This window comes from Numenius arquata, chromosome 10, assembly GCF_964106895.1.
Source record: "Numenius arquata chromosome 10, bNumArq3.hap1.1, whole genome shotgun sequence".
NCBI lineage: Eukaryota > Metazoa > Chordata > Aves > Charadriiformes > Scolopacidae > Numenius > Numenius arquata.
In genome coordinates this window covers 24,735,491-24,754,337 of record NC_133585.1, presented here as the reverse complement: position 1 = coordinate 24,754,337, position 18,847 = coordinate 24,735,491, and the positions used below count along the sequence as shown (strand labels likewise).

Here is an 18,847-nt window from a genome sequence, read left to right as displayed (position 1 = left end):
ATGTTTTCTGCCATCAGGAGATCTGTCTCTGCAGTGACACAGTGACTGTGGCTCACAGGAAAACTGTTAGTCCGAGTCACCGATAGAGGCTACGAGTACAGAGGTGTTTTATTATGAGTTAAGAAGTAACCATTTAAGTCTTCAGGGTAACACAAAGATTTAAAAAATGATGTTTTAATGAACCTAAGCAATTTTATTGCAGATTTTTCTCACTCAGCATCAGAGAGAATTTACTAGTATATTGTATATGTTCCTATTTGTAAAGTGATATCCTTATTTAACACAAAATACTATCTCTTTATGGTTTCCCTGCTGTGTCATATGCAAAATATCTTGCAGGGACAGAAGCAAAATATGTCCGTTTTAATATAAAAACTAGCCTGTTTTCTGGTGGAGATAACTCATGGAAAAAATGAGATAAAATAAATACCATTTAACAAACACTTCCGTTTCCCACAGATCCATTTTCTATTAGTATCTGGCAATATTTTTTCTGTTGCTCTTCCTTGAAAGACTCTTTGACCTTTTTCCTTTTCAGTCCCCCATCCCTGAAAGATACAGAAAAGAAACATCCTTGAGCTCACTTCAGGGTCAAGGCAGAAAAACATTACTATATTTAGACTATGTAGTCAAAGCAGTTTTTACTGTAAATTTTGGCTTTTGCAATACAATTATTAATGATCTGTACTACTAAGACTTACCACAAAACACAAGTAATGCCTTTCCTTTAATCCAGCATTTAACAGGCAAATAATTTATTTTCATCAATACTACCTGCTGGCTAGATCCACCTGTCAGCTCCATTTCTCTTTTTATACTATGTTAGTCTATTTATTCTAGTGGAAGTGTTCAAGGAATAAAGTAATATTTTCTGACTCCGAGTCAGTAAGGGGGATGCCCTTCCAGCCCAAACAAAACAAATCTGGGATAAGTTTTAAAAGATTCCAGGCTAACGTTTCAGAATACAAAACACCTCAATATGCTTTAAACCCAACCTCAGAGGTGTTGCTTCTTACCAAGGAAGCACAGACATTCCTCCCCGGGCAGCAATGACAGCCTTCACTCTGTTGGCAAAGTGAACAGCGTCTTCTTCTTCCTGAAAAAAAAAATAAAAATAAATGAACTATTTGCTTTGCAACTTCAACAGTTTCTCCATGTCTCAGAGAGATACTTTTTGTCAGACAGCAGGCGCTTGGGTTTATGCCTGGCCCATAAGCCAAATGTGACCTGCAGGGCAGTTCCAGCTGGTCCCAGGGAATGCTACCTGGTTTGCCACCATTCGGTGCCAAAAAAGAACTAAGTGGGAGGCTCCATGGTTTCTGGGGCAAATCTCAAACACCACAAAGCATGAGGTCACAGGTCTGGCCAGAGCAGGGGATGCATCTGCTCCCAGTACTTCAGTATCAGTCTGAAACTGAGAACACACCAACGGGATCACCTTGGAGGGGATGGGGGCCTTGAACAGGCTTGGGTCCTGGTGCATTCAGGATCAGTGAATTATTCTGAGTTCACAGGCATCTCTTTGCCCAAACTGCAAAGGACTGAAGATACGTGCGTTACAGCAGCTCTCCTGCCAAGAACAGGGCTGAGCAAAGCCCAGGGTCAGCAGTACCAAACTGGGGCATGGCTGGAACAAAGGCCTTGACCACTTTGTCAGCATCAGGTGGGTATCCAGGGCCAGTGGGCTGAGAGGCTGTGCCTGTTGTGGGGTAAAGCTGCTGGGCAAAGGATTAGCCGGATATTCTGCAAGCCTGAGAAACAAGGAGGTGGGAGGAAGCCGTGCAGATGGAGGTAGAGGTGGGGGTACACCGAAGGCAGAAGCACCCCAGTATGGAGTGAAGAGAAGGTCTGAATCCATATATCACTTCTGAAGTAAAAAAGGGAGGTCTGTGCCATGCTGAAGGGCAGGACTCCTGCAGCATAAAACCCCATTTAACATCTCTTCTAGTCTCTGGGAGCAGAGGAAAGCAAGACAGCTGCACCCAAGTAAAGAAGCTGTTTGGAAGCACGGGACAGAAATGTCTAAGTATCTGTGAGAGTAGTTTTTACTTGGAGATAACTAACCCACATAAATCCGTGCTCACTTAGTTTTAAGACTACAGTGTTGCTTTCTGGCCTTTGTCGATTAAGTTGTCGATAAAGATTCTCAAACGTAATGCTAACACACTGGGAGCAGGAATGCAGTCTCCCTCCCAGACAGTATTTTCTGAGCATTTTCAAAACATGCGAAAGCGTCAGTACCTCTTTGACCATTGGTGGCAGGTACCACACATTACAGACAATAGCCCAGCTGGTCATCACATTAAAAACATAGGTCATCATGGAATACTTTGTGCTGTTCCAAAACGCATCTCCAAAGCGGGGGTCATACTGGAAGACAACAAGAGTAAGGGGAAGGGCGTAAACTGTTCCCTTAGTTTAAATCATGTAAGTTGTTCTTTTTTGGCCACGAAGTCACAGTTCAACTTGTTAAAGCAGGGGCAAACCTGACCACACCTCCTAAAAGCTGCAGTAAATTCAGAATAAAGCTCCACATTTCAACGTTTATTACAAGTTTGTAACAGTTAACCTTTACAAGCAGTGCAGGACCCCAAGATGCAACAGACCCATTGAAACACATCTCAACTATAACAAGATAGATCTACTCAAAACGTTAAGACTAGTTTTCTACAAATATGCTGACTACAAAGGTTTCCTTGAAAACACTCACACTGGTTTTAACAATTTTCGTAAGATTATGCAACACTGAAGTTCCAGAAAAAGTAACTAATGTATCTAGAGCGAGGGTGAGTTGGCTAAAGCCACTCAGAAAGCTTTGGAAGTACCAAGAAAAGTGCCTTTATCCCCAAAGCACACAAGAGCCAGGAGGCCTAGGACAGAAAGAGCAGGCAGAACACACAGCGTAGAAATTGCCGTTAGGCCTTTCAGGTTGCTTCTAACCAGCTTTAAAGATACTCAGTGAAACATTTTCCACGCTGCACTGAACTGCAAGACATTGCACAACATGAAAAGTTTCCATTTTCTCAGGGCTTATTCAGTATCTTATTCACACAGAACAAACTCCTCTTTAAGGTTTACACACAAACAGCTTCTCTGACATGAGAAGCTTCTGCAAATAATTCTTCCACCTTTGGAAAACTGCAGATACATTACCTTGATTGCTACTGGATGGATGGTCCCTCCTACCTCAAAGCTTCCCTTCTTAAACATCATTACTGATGTATTGTTTATGCACGTACCTGGCCAGAATTAGAACAGATGAAGAGTTTAATCAACTGCAAGAAAAGTATCAGCAAATGAATCTGAAACTGTCTAAGGACCCTTAAGCTGCTAAAGGAGAAAGTAAGCCTTAGTTCCAAAATATAACCCCAGAACCTGTTCTCTTTTCCATCATGATATACACTAGGACAAGCAGACTTTTGAAATACCAGAATCTGACTTTTAATATCTCACAAGACCTAATTAATTCTACAGACTAAAACCAAGCACCTCATTTGTAAAGACTGGATATAATAAACTGCACTCAGTGGCAAGAAGTGAGAAGCACAATAAAATCAATATAGTTGTTTCCTACCTTCTGGGAAAATTAAAATGGGTAATTTGGCCTTATCTGCAATGTGCTCTCTAATTCTGTGGAGAGAAAATAAAATTTCAGTGTATATTTCATATTTGTATTTGGCCAAGAATCTAAACATCTGTTACTTCTTATGCAAGACAGGAAAAGCCCTTGCCCAATTGCCCTTGACCAGTCAGCAGCCTCAGCCAGGATGTGTGCTAGTTTTAGGCTTTCATCTCAAAGGTTATCTCTTGCCAATTGCAAAACTAGGTTTTCTACAAAACTTTATGCGGTTTTATTTCACCATTTTAACTCAATTAACACAAGGCGAGAGAACTTGAAGCATGTAAAAGTCTCTTCCCATTTATCTTTGACAGGTTCTAGCTATGAACACAGTCAAACTTTTCTTCTGACTGAAGTATATTCCATATTTCAAGTTTTCATGGCTTCTAGGTTCAGAACATCAGTTTTGTATGTATCTAACGATTCTCTGCATCTAGTTAAGAGGCCACTATTTCGCTACATTTGCTGCATCACTTAAAAACAAGTGTATTACCACTAAGCAGACTGCTGACACACAAAATCTGTTGTTTTCTGAGACACCTATCTTTCCTGTGACTCAAGAGCATGCAGTTCCTCTCCAGTCTGCATTAAAGAGCAAAACCAAAACATCAGATATCAAAAAAAGGAAGGAATGATCCAGCATGGGGGTACCTTCTCCATTTTTTTAAGGACAAACTGTCCTTAAACACTTACTTGATGTTAGCTGCGTTGCACCCTATTTCATGAAGATTTAAGATGACTAAGAACAGCCTCTGTAAACACCCGAGAATATAAGAACTGCCATACTGAGTCAATCCTGTTCGTGTCCTTAAAGTCCAACGTGCTGTCTCTGCCAGGGATCAATACTGCAGGCCTGGAGAGCAGTATAGGCATTAAGCAAACATATTAAGACACTTCTCCAGGATGCTCTTCCAGCTTCTAGCAGCTAGGTGGTACCTTGGGGTTTTTTTGTTTTGTTTCGTTTTTTCTTTTTTTCCTTTTCTAAAATCAGCCTCCCTTTATCCTGTACTCACAGCAGATATAACCAGCTTCAATGCTCAGAGCTGATGAAAAGCGTACCTGGGCAAGGCATGACCCAGGAAGCACATATGCTGACAGAACTCAGATTTCTGCCCTGACACCCCGAATCATCAGCCTCGAAACTTGAATGAACAAGCTTCTGCCTGCAGCAGGCAGGACGATTTTGGCAATGTGGAAATTCCCAAAGGTTACAGGGCAAATGATCAAAAGCTCAGTAGATGACTGCTGCACCCTGCAACTTCATCGATGGAGCAGTTCTAAAGCTTACACTGATGACAACCTGCAGCTGCCCACCAAACAGAGACACAGGGCAAGAACAGTTTCAACTCACACTTGGCCCTCCCAATTACTAGAGCTGACGGGTCAATTAAGCAAACACCTCACTACCTTACTTTTTCTTCACCAGATGACGGTCTTCCATTTCTGAGCGGTCAAACAAAACATGTTGAGTGGTTTGCATGCAAGATTTTTGAATAAGTCCCATAAGCCCTCCGTGTGCCTGGCCAACCTGCAAGCCCAAAAGAAACTGGTTACTATGCATACATACAGGTACTTAAATGATAAAATTCTGAACACAGATGCATCAGTTCACAAATTTTACCAATCCTCTCAGTCAAAAGTGCACACACATCTGCCTATGTCTATCCTTTTGCGGTCCTGAACATGAGTTTGAATGCTATCAAATCCCACTCTTTCTACCAGTAAGTTTATCTTCCTATCCAACACTACATTTACAGGCATCTCAGCGTTACCAATATTTACCAGCTCTCTTGTTCGTACCAAGGAATAGCATCCATCACTGGCCAGGATTAGAACATCTAATGGAGATGTGTGGTTGGCTACACAGATGCCTCCTTCCCGTGGTCTGTTTTCCCTGCAATGACAACCATAAATGTCATTACTTAATGTTTATTCTCCAGACTACAGGCCCTATCAGGTGATCCATCCAGCGAGCACACATCAACAATTGAGACTCTCAGTGACAAAAGCATTTCAGGCACACAGATTATCTGTAGATCATAGGAAGTGGAAGAACACAAAACATTTAAAAATACTAATATTACTATGATATATGTTAAAACTTCTGACAGTACCTTACAGCAGATAAGTCATCCTTCCACATACTTTCAAGAATCCCTTCAGATTTCAATAGTTTTGGCATTTCACCAAAACCAGTTTCCTTCCAGCTAAGACTATGAGACTTTTTTGGAGTAGGAAGCTGCATACATTATCATTCATAGAGGCATATATCAAAGAATATTTGGACACTAAAATTCTAAAAGCAAAGACACCAGGGCATGATTTTCCTTATTTTCTAAAGCACAGCACAAAAAATATTTCAGAAGCCTCTATTATAATACATAAAGCTCCACCACCAAGCAGGCAAGATATTACAATAACTTACTGAAATGCCACCCATAACTTACTTTAGGTGAGAGCATGAAGAATTAGTTACCAGACAAATTGGCTAATAGAACAGCTGAGTGTTTTATGACTATTTTCTTGCATGTGATTGTAATGTGTTCATGGCAAACACTGAGAAAAACATCTAAGTGTATATTTAATCAAGAACACAGTACTACTACACTTTTGCACTACCCTGCCGATACACAACAGAAAACACAGAAGAGCATGCAAACATCTTGACAGAGTCTAGATGATCCAAACAGCTTCTTGGATCGTGTGGCACCATCATAGTGTCTGTGCAGTAATGGAATAAAAATCCCACACTGAAACTCGAGACATTAAGTACCGTACAAAAGCAATAACAAGCCAACAAGAGCAGGGTGGTATCACTCACCTGTTGTGGAAATGAACAAGACCACTTACACATCGGACACCTAATGTGGCACATATCATCTGAACCTGGTTGCCCAGCCAGCATTTAACTCTAAAAGAAACGAAGCCATACATACATTTCCAGTTCTACGCAGTCACTCACAGAACAACGTAATGTGAACTCTCCAAATTACTCCCAACAGCTGTTATTACAAAGACCATACTAAGAGGATTCATTGCACTAACAATGCCATGCAGGAGGAGCTTACTGGGTATCAAAGATATTCTTGTTGCATTCTTCTACTGTAATCTATTCTAAACCCACCAGATTTGAAGCAGAGAAGATAATAGTCAGGGGTTTGTTTTACAGATTTTCTCTGGAAGCAACTGTTATTAACTCATTCATTAACATTAATTTAATATAAAAATATTTAGCTGGTGAATTGTGTTTGAGTTTTCTGCATTGACAGCACATAACAATCTCACAGTATTAATTAGGAATTGCTCAGGACAGACAATTTACTTGCCCTATTTTGACTCAAGTAGAGCCCACTCTAAGACACTCTTCCAGTATCTATCTGGCTTACATTGCATGTCCACTTTCAGATGCCACTGCCATACTGTCTCTTATAGTGCTCTCAGAGTCTACAGTAGAGAAAAAGTCACCCCACAATAGTCCACATTAATCCTCCAGATTAAGCAGATTTATATTCCAACACATCAACTCAAACCCTTAAAGAAATAAAATAGAAATAGAAAGAGCTCTCAGTAGGCACCTACCTGCCATTTGGAAACTGTCCTACTACTGTAGTGGCCAAGACCAGCAAGAGGATGCTGAAAACAGCCAAGCAGACACTACAAAGTAAAATAATCTTAATTAAATGCTAAGAAGCAAAACTGGAAGACCAATCAAGAAAATATTATCTTTAATCCTTTGATCCATTTCTCAATGGTTTCCTCCACCATTAATAGCATCTAACTAGCAATACAAAGCAGTTAAGGCTAACAGGATAATATGAGCATGTTTTCACTCAATTAATCCTGCACTGAGTACAAAACCTCGTGCTGCCTAGAGTCTACCTTTCAAAAAGCACCGTGCCCTGATCTGAAGCTATCACATGGTAAAGAAGCCGCTGTGTTCAAAAAGGATGACAAGTCACTACTGTTCTTTAATGCAGGTGAGATTTCTCAGTGCCAAAAGGGACTCGTAATTTCATTTTTAAAAACCTATCCAGAAATTTCAGTACATATTTCTACCCCATGCAGTAAGCCACTATATAATCATGAAAATTAAATGTCATAGGTTACTAATGACTGAGCAAAACCAATATTGAAACCATTTCTACATAACAGTTGTCTTACTAAGCATCATATCTAAGTTTACACACAGGCATGTGTGCTCTGGTATGTCATTGACTGGTATAAAATCTGTATATGCACTGCAGCTATGTTTTAAATATACTGTCCTTCCATCAAAGGAATAAGACACTCTAAAAGCTCCTGCTCTTTACAAGAATGTAGGAATATTTGTGACTGTTTGGTCAATATGCTAAAGGCTGGTTTTGCTTAAAAGAAAATTGTAGAAGAATGTAGTACATTCCAGGTGGATATATCTCTTTTTCCATTCAGCCCTGTGCTCCCTGAACACTGGCTTTGCTTCAGATCCCAAGTGTTCAGCATACAGTCTGTCTGTCTTAGACAGGTAGAGCCTGATCCTTTCAGTCGACACAGTTGTTACTTTACATAACAAAAAGATCTCCAGATCATTTCTATAAAGTTTTGCTGGATTTTAAAAAGAAATTAATTACTAATAAAGTATATGGAACATGAGAAATTTACATCTTCAAGCGCCTTTTTTTTTTTTTAGCGATATTTGAGTTTCGATGGCATCTCAGAAAACAAAGTCATGCCAGGTTCTCCTTTCTGCACTGGTCAATAACATATTTTTTCACATATTTTGTAAAAAGTAACATGAAAAACAGATCAAATTACATCTGGCTCACCGAAAAGGCATCAGTAGACAATACCGAATTAGAATCCCAATGACCCACACAACGGTCAGCTGCCAGCTGACATGGTGAAAGTTGGCATTGGTTCTGCTGAGGAGATTCCAGGACACCAGCTCCTCAGAGGAGAACCGTTGGGTGACTTCATCTTCTGCAACTGCCTCACACCCCTTCTTGGAGAAGTACATAACATCACCAAGGTTAAAGCGTCCTTGGTGTTGGCCAGCAATCTCCTCTTCCATGGAGGTTTCCTCTCTCTGGATGATCCCTGCATGAGGAAATAAGTCTTCCTTTCAGATAGTGGAATGGACAACATGGTTCCAAAAAGAGTAAAACACATGTGCTTTTTAGAAATAGTTCTCTTACTCCAAGCACCATAATTGCACTGTTATGCTTTATTTACATACTAGCATTTAGTTCCACAAGTTAAATCTCTAATCCTATGCCACATAACACCACTAAACTGTTGAAGAAAGGAGAAGAGCATTCAAAGCAAGCTGTGAATAAAACCTTAAATACAACACCTACTTCATTGTCATTTACCAAACAATGTATGTACACACACCTAGAAATGTCAGCAGTGCACTGCCAAGGTTACAGATCCCTCCTGGTGCCTTGACTCAAATTCAGGCAGTGTTTGTATAGTTTTTGTTCTTGCTACTGTTGATTAGTTTTACTTTTTCCCAGCTGAAACAAACACCTTCCTCTGGTACAGCCTTCTCTCTTCCCCCATCCCTTCTCCTTTAAGAGCTACTTCACTACTGAGAAACTTCAAAGTGTCTAGATTTTTCCCCTGAGTTATAATAGTATCGCACAGAAGCATTGTGCAGGAAGAATGACAACATATTCATGCTCCATATCTGTAAAATTACACCTCATGGGATGGCCACACAGAAAGTCTCAGTGATGTTTGCTGAGGTCCCTCTAAGACCAGATTCTTATCTGGCTGATTACAGTGACTAAAATTGTTCTGATTCATACCAGCTAACACTTGGCTTTTTTGTTTGGCTTTTTTTTGGGGGGGGGGGGGGGGGGGGGGGAGGGGGGTATGGGACGGACAGGTATTGGATGATATTAAATATTTATTATTCAAAATACATTTCATTTATCTTAATCAGCATACTACCCCCTGATCAGAATCACAACACTTTTCTCTAGCTGCACTTCAGTCAAACCTTCAACAACCAGGAAATCATCAGAACCCGAAATTCATCAGCTGACAAACCAAGCAGTCCACATGACTAATGACTAAAAATGGCACTGCAAGTATAAAGATTAATATGAGAACTTAACCCAGTCCCCTTTAGTCAAAGAAGAAAGGAAAAATAGTTGGAAAGAAAAAATACTACCAAAACCTCCTCTCTCAGATTTTACACCCATGCTTAGACAAGAGTGCTAATTGTTAACTGTGATCCATGGGATAGTGCTGCTTCTTTACTTGAGAGACCCTGGGTTTTTGATTGCAAGGAGTTACAAGAAGCAAGAGAGCAATGCCAAGGGCTAAGAATACTCATTCCTCCTCATCTTGTAAAGAGAGAGCTGATGGGGGTCAGAAAGTACAAAATACTCATGAAAACAGGGACAGCTTCCCAAATGTTTAACAGCAATGCCTTTCTATACCCACACGAGTCTCTAACACCTTTCATTCAGAAGACTCAATCATTCACAGATTCTCTTGCTTGTAACATCCTAAAACATCCTTGTAGGTTTGTAACTTCAGCAGTTATTTGCCCATCAAACTCCATTTTGGCCATTCTAGTTTTCTTACTTAACATCAGATGCAATTTATGTTTCCGTTTACTCTTTTCTAGGCAAGATATTAAAATAGTTGCCTTTTTACAAGACAGAGAATGCTGCGTCACTTTCATTCAGAAATCTTACCAGTGGAGATTAAACTTTCAAGTGCCAGCGCCTTCTGCTTTTTTACTCCCTCCTCAATCTGCAGGGTGGCCCACTGTTCCCAAAACAAGAAAAGCAGATGTTGATGGGTTTCATTTCATTATTTCCAGGTATTTTGTAATTACCTTAGGTGAATTGCCTGAGCCTCTTTTATTGAAGCCAGGTCTTAGATTTTCATTTCTCAAATTCGGCCTGGAGGCCGCATGCCTCTTTGCTTCATTTGTTACACAGATTACCTTTTGCCATTTTCAGGAAAAAATTGGTTGGTTCAAACTTCTTTTCAGGACCATGGGTCTAAAACTCTCTCTTCCCCAATTAGCTTCAGGCAATAGAATGATGCAAAATACTATCCCTGACATTAGAGACATGCTGGAAAAATAGATCTAAACATGGATTTTAAAGAATAAAAGAGATTACTGCAGTTTTAGGGCATTCACACAGTTTCTCTTAAGAGAAAAGAGAGGAGGGACCATTTTGTATCCATCGTAATTCTGAAGTAGTAGTTTTGGTAATGAGTTTTCACCATTCCCTGTCTTTACCTTTTTGAGCTTAACCAACTTTCTCCTCCTCGTGCAGAGCCGCATAAAACTCCTCCGTTAGCAAAACCAAATTTACCAATACGCCTAATTTTTGAAGTTTTCATAGTTTTGAATGTTTCCATCACACACAGACACATAAACAGTAGCTCTCATGAGTACTAGATCTTCCCATATTTACATCAAGATATCGGCCCTAACAAAGGACAAAGGCTGCTTGCGTGTAGGCTCTGCTCATTATTAAAGAATCAATGACCCACTCAACTTACATCCTCACCTGCTATTAAGGCTTCCCACCTGCAACAGATAAGGATGCATCCTTCCGCTTCAGGATAAACTCTTGCTAAATAGTTTATTTCCCTCTAACTGACATGCACAGCCATTTAAGTCACCATGAAGCTTGATCTCAGTCTTCACCACATTACGACGTGTTGCATGAGCCAACAATATCAACAAGCTTTTTGTCATCCTTAAGTTTTATGTGCTCTCTACCAGCTCTGTCTGTAGCTATTGAAGTTTAAGACAATAACAAAAAAAGGGACACTTTATCACAGCATAATTAGGGTATTTTAGTTACTCTTAGCTGATGTTTTTTTTACCAGCCATCTTAAAAGAAAAAAGAGAAACCAGAATAGGCAGTGATGGGATATTTCAAACTCCATGTAATATAACTCCATGTTATAACACCATTAAAAAAATACCCCCAAAACCACACCTTCACCTTGTCTGTATTTTCCAATTATTCCCTAGAAAAAGTAAATGGGTACATCATCTGTCTCAATTTTTTGCAACACTATCAGAATAGGGGGGCCAGGGTATGTCATGAAAACAGCAGCCCACACATTGAGAAATGAAAGAATATACAGCACAGGAACAATAATGTTACAAAAGAGAAAAAAGCAGACGTGGCAAACTTAACCTTTTTATAATGTACTGGTGGTCCTCACCCCTTCCCCAATAGGACAAATGTATGGCATGAAGGAGGAAAAAAAATTAAAATCACCCACCTTGGCAAATAAAGCCCTTTGCCTTACTCTCTGCTTTCTTGTCTCCTGTTTATCTGTCTACCACCCTCATCTTGCCTATCATGATCCTCCTACGTGAACAAGCACCTGCCAGTTGGCAAGCACGGCCAGAAACGAGTTTGCTTATACTATCCTGAGGGATTTAGAATACCTCAATAAGGATGGCTTTTGAACCCCAGGTAGAAAAAGGGTGATAATCACAGACCAAACTGACTCACAAAAACATGTTAACTAATTCAAATGAGCAAGACAATTCAAAACCAACAAAAATTTATAAAGTTTACTAGTAAGTAAACTGCCTCATAGCACAGGGAAACAGCAGGACAAAAGTGGCAGCCTGTAATTAGTCAAGGCTATGAAGGCAGAGGACAAGGCATATGACGCAGGGATTTCAACAGGTGAAGGGTTACACGGGGCTTGTTAGCTTGGAAAAGAGTCGTCTGAGATGGTGTAAAACAGAGGTCTACAAAGCCTGGACTGGCACAGAACAGGTGCATCAGGAACAGTTACGCACTTTCTCTTCTAATAAAAGAACTGGGGAGTTTCACATGAAAGTGTTGGGCAGAGCATACGAGCAAGAAAAAGGTAATATATTTCCAGAAAACACAGTTAAGTTGTGGAGTTCATTGTCCAGGACATATTGCCAGAGATCATCTGAAATAGTAGTTACATAAAAACACCAATGAAAATCATCACAGGACACAAAACTCTCCTAACTCATGAACCGGCATGGGAGGCTGAAGCAAGAAGCAGCTGGGAGGGTATTCCTGGCAACACGGCCCTACAGTCACGCAGCTCTTGGGCTTTTCATCAAGCAATTGAATTGATGCCTGTCAAAGCCAGGTCACCTGTCTGGGTCAAGCTCTGGACTGACCCAGCAGAGTAGTTTCTATGTTGTCCTGCATTTGGTGGCATGTGAATGAGTGATTTGTTTTTAAAATATTAAATAAGGCTTTGTGATCGCCTTTGTTTTGCACAATATTGAGACAGAGCTGTCACGCTGGTCTTTGTTGCAAAACAGTAATGAAAGGATGTTTTAAATACCTTACAAAAACACAGATGTTGCAACTAACACAGAATTTAAGTGTTAAATGGAGCAACTTCATTCCTAAGCCTGCTGACCAAATGAGAATTCAGGTGCTGTGCTTTCCTCCCTCCCATTTCTGAAGTGATGAAGACACACAGAGTCCAAACATCCAGCAGGTGATCCCAGCTGGAATACGAAAGACTTGACAGCTTAACTCTAACAGTCCATTTGTTTGAGGCTTTCTATAATTAAATTCTGAACAAAATAAGGGTACCTAATACTTCATTGGATTAATTAATTTCTTCATTGTACATGACACGAAAAGCAATACAATATGGAATGTTCATTTTTTAAAATCTCACTTCTTCTGGTTTTTCCTCCCTTTTTCCTTTAAGTATAGTTTGGTGTGTTGCTCCATACCCCGTTTTTCTCCACTGTGTAATAACTCAATTCAGTTTTGCCTCTCTTCCTCTATGTTCCCATATTTTACTACCTCTTCTCCCATTTTCTCACAAAGCTTTTTCTAATAACTCATTGCACTGGCTTTTTTCAATCATCTTCTTGGCTTTGTTCTCATGTGTGGCAAAGGCCTTGGGGCAATTACTCCATGTAAAGTCTTCCGATATAATTACAAAGAGAAGGTCAGTAGGTTTTCAGTTCAAGCTAAAATCACCTTCTAAGATCAAGCACTTACGACCTTTTCATCCAACAGTCCTTTCTGTCTGGCCTCATTTCCCCTTTCACGGCACAAATAAGAACCCAGACCAAATGATCTGCATATTATATAGCAGATCTGAGAGGATGTGCAAGCATCCACAACAGGATGGTGAAAAGCACTCACAAATCTGCTGGCTGCTCCAGCGAGGGCAGGTGAAACAGGCTGAAAAGAGTCCCAAACATTTGTTTGGGAGAAAAGCACAAGTATCATTTCTTCGGGGTTTTTTTGATGCAGTGGCTAGCTCAGGATAACCATGTATTAGAAAGCAGAGCAATGAGCTTAAGTGTCTGCAACATCTGCCCATACTCCAGTAGGCGTTTACAGCATATTGGCTACCTCAATATACAAGCGAGCTATCAAGTCAAAGAATATCCACAATTATTAGCCAGCTGATGTCCTTCCTACACATGAGTATTTATCAAGAAACAACAATACTCCAATTTCATACAGAAGCTCAGATCTCATAAAATTCCAGAAGATTCTTGGCAAATGGAGCCACAGCTGTTTAATACGTTTATTTGACTTTCCACAGGACTGCGAGAGCACGGTGTAGATTTCATTCTAGCAAATGCCTGTTCTTTTCCAGCTGCAACACTAAAGAGCTGGAATAATATCCCTAGCACAGCTTTGCCAATATCATTTCCACCAAAGCCCATTACAGACAAGGAAATACAAAGCTTAGAGAAAACATGTTATTTCACAAATAAAAAGCATACGGGAAAGAATCGCCCTATCGGAAACCAAGCCAAATTAATCTTTATCATTTCCAGAAATATTTTAGGATAAATTAACGGTAATAATAGTAATTATGGGCTAACAGCTATGCAATTGAGAAATTACTGCCTTGGAGATCTTTTACTATTGTACTATTCATATGTTCTCAAAAAAAACCCAAAACACCAAAACAAAAAGATAACCACAAACAGAAACAATCAGCCCCCAAATTTTCAAACCTTGAATCTTGCTTTTGTAAAAAGGATTGTTTTGTTTCTAAAAAAAACAAGGTATCTAGATTCCTTGATGCAGAAGCAGCAAAGGGTACGAATTCTTTCCATACATAGACTACATCTTGCCCATTTGTCCCAGTCACTGTTCACACTGCTAAAATACTTCACTGAAGTCAGGAAATCAAAATTACTTATCTCATCATATGCCACCATTACTCATTGATTAGTAACAGATGGGCAAACTTGGGCTTTATCCTAAAACACCTAGGGCTCCCAGCGAATTCAGAAAGGACTACAGATACGCTTTCTTTGAAAACACAACTTGAAAAAAAAAATACCATTTTATTTTCGAGTCCTTGATTTCAGTCTCTACCCTTTCATTTTTCTCAAATTGACAAAACACAGAGGAAAATAAAACATGTTTTCACTCTGCCTCCCAATTTACATAGTCATTTATGGCTGTAAGAAGCAAATATGAAGTGTTCTCAGGTGAGAAGTTTTCTATTAATTTTGCTGGTCTACATAACAGACTAGATCAAATGAAACACAATGGAAAATCCTGGCATAGTGCTCAAGGTTGGATTTTTGGCGAAACATCAACCAATAGTTTGGTCCTTCCAAGAACAATCCTGCAATATACTCAGTAACGTGCCAATACGTGACTAAGCATCCGCTCTCAGCATTTTCAGTGCAGCTATCAAGTAAGGCATCCTATATCTCCATTCAGGCTAACAACAGGAACCAAGGATGGTCTTTGTGCATTACAAAGCAAGATCTCAGGTAGATAATGTCACAGCCAGAAACACGCCGACACTTGACTAGGCTGTCGATGTCAAGTTGTTCATTTTTTGAACAAAGGGTGCATATATGCCTGCTTGAAAGCTAATTGTACCCAAGCAGCAATTTCAGCCATACTCTGGGGAATGAGCCCCAGGACTCCCAAAAGAGGTCCAAAATTGCAGGCACCCAGCATCTCCTGCCTTACTCTTACTTCCGAAGAGCCAAGTGGCCCATAGCACAAGCAAAGGGGAACTGACATACCCTCCATCTCTCTCCTTCCCATTTCCCACCACGACAGGACTTAGTTATACTTTTAGCACGATGGAAGCATTTGACCAACACTTAAAACAGCTGAAATTAATCCTAAAATGAAAACAGAGACAACTCCTTATTGGCCCACAGGACAGTTAGGGAATAACTTTCAGCTAAAGAACAAAACAAGCCAGCCTGAACTGCAGTATCACAGAATCACAGAATGATATGGGGTTGGAAAGGACCTCTGGAGATCATCTAGTCCAACCCCTCTGCCAAAGCAGGTCCACCCAGAGCAGGTTGCACAGGAACGTGTCCAGGCGATTTGGAATGTCTCCAGAGAAGGAGACTCCACCACCTCCCTGGGCAGCCTCTTCCAGGGCTCTGCCACCCTCACAGGAAAGAAGTTCCTCCTCATGGTTAGGTGGAACTTCTTGTATTCAAGTTTGTGCCCATTTCCTCTTGTCCTGTCCCTGGGCACCAAAGTACATGGAGCTGTGCTCTTCCTGTTGTTACCTGCTGCAGCAATGGGGAACTAGACAGAAAAGGCTGTATCTAAGTGCACGACAATTAACTTATTTAGTTCTTTTTTGATAAATGAATCATCCACATTGTGAACATAAAATTGTCATACTCCTAACGTTTTACAAAACCTGTGGAAAGAAAAACATTTAACATGCTTCTCCAAAGTGAAGTGCCTTCCTATATCAAGCTCCCACTGGGTGGGTCAAATGTCCTTCAGAGTTGTGAAATGCACAGGGGGGGAAAAAATAAAATACAGAAATTATTTTAATAGCTGCCAACTGCAGCAGCAAAACTGTCCAAAGACCTTCTCAGATTTGTGTTTGATATGAGACACCTGATGAAATCAGTTCCAAGCCCAAGAGCCTCTTACTCAGGGTACCAATAAAAATGTAATTAACATACCACTGGCTGATTAAAAAGTATCACATATAGACCTCAATATAACATACAGCCACTACAGACAGTCATTTCCCATTGACACCAGTATCTGAAAAAACAAGTAACCCCTGAAGTTTGCAGCCATATGCATTATGCTAAATGATGTTCATACACCTGAAGACTGTCCCTGCCCAAGAGCTCTTAATCAGTATTTAAAAAAAAATAAGATAAAAAAATCAGAATAATTATAAGACAGAAATAAGACAGAATTGGCAAGGTAAAATGGTCATATTAACTGTATCACGTTGTTACAGGCATGTTGTACTGCACAAATAGATAGCTCTAACAGCTTAATAATAGTAATAGTAACAATACTAGTAATAAGTTTTCTGCCACAAGTAGAAAGTATATTCATGAAAAGCAGGTTTATGCCAGAAAGACAAAGTTAATCTACTGGAAAATGGAAATGCTTCACTGTTCAGTATGATGAATTGACAGCACCTACTTTGGGCCACTGATGGATATGAGAAGTCAGACTTGAAAAATTAAATGCAATTCTGGCTCATTAAAAGCCCCAGAAAACTCTTACTGATATCAGCAGAATCAAGATCTTAGCCATGACCTGTTAATCTCTAGAAAAATTACACTTTTAGAAGGTTGCATGGATTCCTCGAGTCTCATACAGCAGAACTTGTGACTGCTGGATCCCCCAGATTTATAACTGGAAGAAACAAACACACACAGAGTCAGTATTCTTACCTAAAATAGTACTCATTAATACCATGTAATTCCAATAATCCAAATAAAACCATTGAAATTTATGTACATCTAAAATACATGCTCTTGTTACTACCAACTCCCATAAACTAAAACTTTTTATTTATGTTTAATTGTCATCAGTAGAGCATGAAGTATGCTAACCAGCTTGAACTAGAAGCAATACATCATGTAATCTCTACTTTAACCCAAGAAAACCTCAAACGAGTATTAGACTATAACCCACCACATAGTTAGATATCGTTAACAAAAGAGCTATCATGGAAGTTAAAGCCGCAAATGCCACATCCAAGTTAACAGAATTCTTTCTACTGACTTTTATGGCATCTAGATCAAATGTACAGATTTTTATTTTTTTATTAAACACATCCTGTAGCAAACATATACCTTTTTAATCCAATTCTCAACTTACCTCAAATATTTTTATTACAATTTTCACATAGAAATGAGAAATCCCCAATGACACTCTGAACATCGAAGGCAACAAAACTAACACCACAAACAAAATCATCCAGACAGACAAAATCTTGGCTTCTGCAAGGCCACGGCCCTCTCTATTTTCTTCCATGCTTGCTCCTTCCAAAAGCCAACCCACTGCCTTTCTGAGAATATACACTGATCTGTAGCGGAGAATCCAGCAAGCTTCAAGAAACAGAGGCAAATGAAAATTACACATTCTAAAAGCCAAAGCTATCTCTAGGAGAAGACTGCTGCCCTCCAAAGACTGACACCACAGACGCTCTCAATGAGGATGTAATTCCTACCCCTTGTCGCACCCTAACTCCACCCACTTCCTTTTAATTGATAAGCATTTGCTCAACACATATAATACAGGGGATAAGAAAGAAAAATACATGGTAAGCAATAATATATGTTAACATAATAAGATGCTGCCAATAAGGAAACTTGTCAATGTGTCAACTAGTTTTCACAAGGCATCCCACCAATAAATTACAATACAGAACCAAGAAGGAGTGGTTTTCAGACTGCCAAAAATCTTCTCTTCTAAAATTCATTTAATACACATGAAGCACTTCTCCAACTGACATTTGCTCAAGTTAGTGACTTGTTTAATCAGACTTTCTGCTTCATGGTGAAATGACTGCTTCATTTTGATATTTGACAAAAGGAACCAAACTGAAGCTTGAGGTGCAAGTCAGGGCTTTTTATTTTATTGTATTTTATTTTATTTTTTAATAACACCTGTGAAATGGAGATGCAAATTGCAGCAGGCAGGAATTGACGATACAATAAAACCTGCTCTCTCCACTGCTCTACAAGAAATTAGGCAAACTGTATTACAGAGTTAAAAAATATACTGTGGTGAAATAACAAGTCGCCTATATTTGCATCTGTTCAACTACAGAATTTAAGAACAACAGATAAGCAGGTTTCTCCTTCTATCCTATCAAATGCCAACAATTTAATTCAGTATTTTTTAGGAAAGCTCCAGTTCAGCTCCTTACACTGACCTCTCTCCTGACTTTTTGTATGCAAGAAACAAAGGTGAATAACTGTATCTCTAGAGCCTAAGGGGAGCCCACCACCTGCTCATTTGC

At 39.7% G+C, this 18,847-nt stretch overlaps 1 protein-coding gene across 3 annotated transcripts; it reads right to left on the bottom strand.

The window, feature by feature from the left end:
• Positions 1–433: 433 nt before the first annotated feature.
• LOC141469090 (glycerol-3-phosphate acyltransferase 3-like) lies at positions 434–17,856 on the bottom strand. 3 transcript variants are annotated; one of them, XM_074154399.1, is made up of 12 exons: positions 17,701–17,856; positions 10,306–10,378; positions 8,422–8,710; positions 7,199–7,273; positions 6,441–6,530; positions 5,420–5,513; positions 5,032–5,147; positions 3,575–3,630; positions 3,154–3,239; positions 2,242–2,370; positions 1,017–1,096; positions 434–548 (listed from the first exon to the last, which is right to left on the bottom strand). In XM_074154399.1, the coding sequence occupies exons 1-12, from the start codon at positions 17,854–17,856 to the stop codon at positions 434–436; spliced, it is 1,359 nt and encodes a 452-aa protein (XP_074010500.1). The 3 variants fall into 3 exon arrangements, with proteins under 3 accessions (XP_074010500.1, XP_074010501.1, XP_074010502.1); XM_074154400.1 differs by having other exon boundaries at positions 8,422–8,692; XM_074154401.1 differs by having other exon boundaries at positions 8,422–8,714; positions 10,337–10,378; positions 17,701–17,781.
• Between the last annotated feature and the right edge of the window lie 991 nt (positions 17,857–18,847).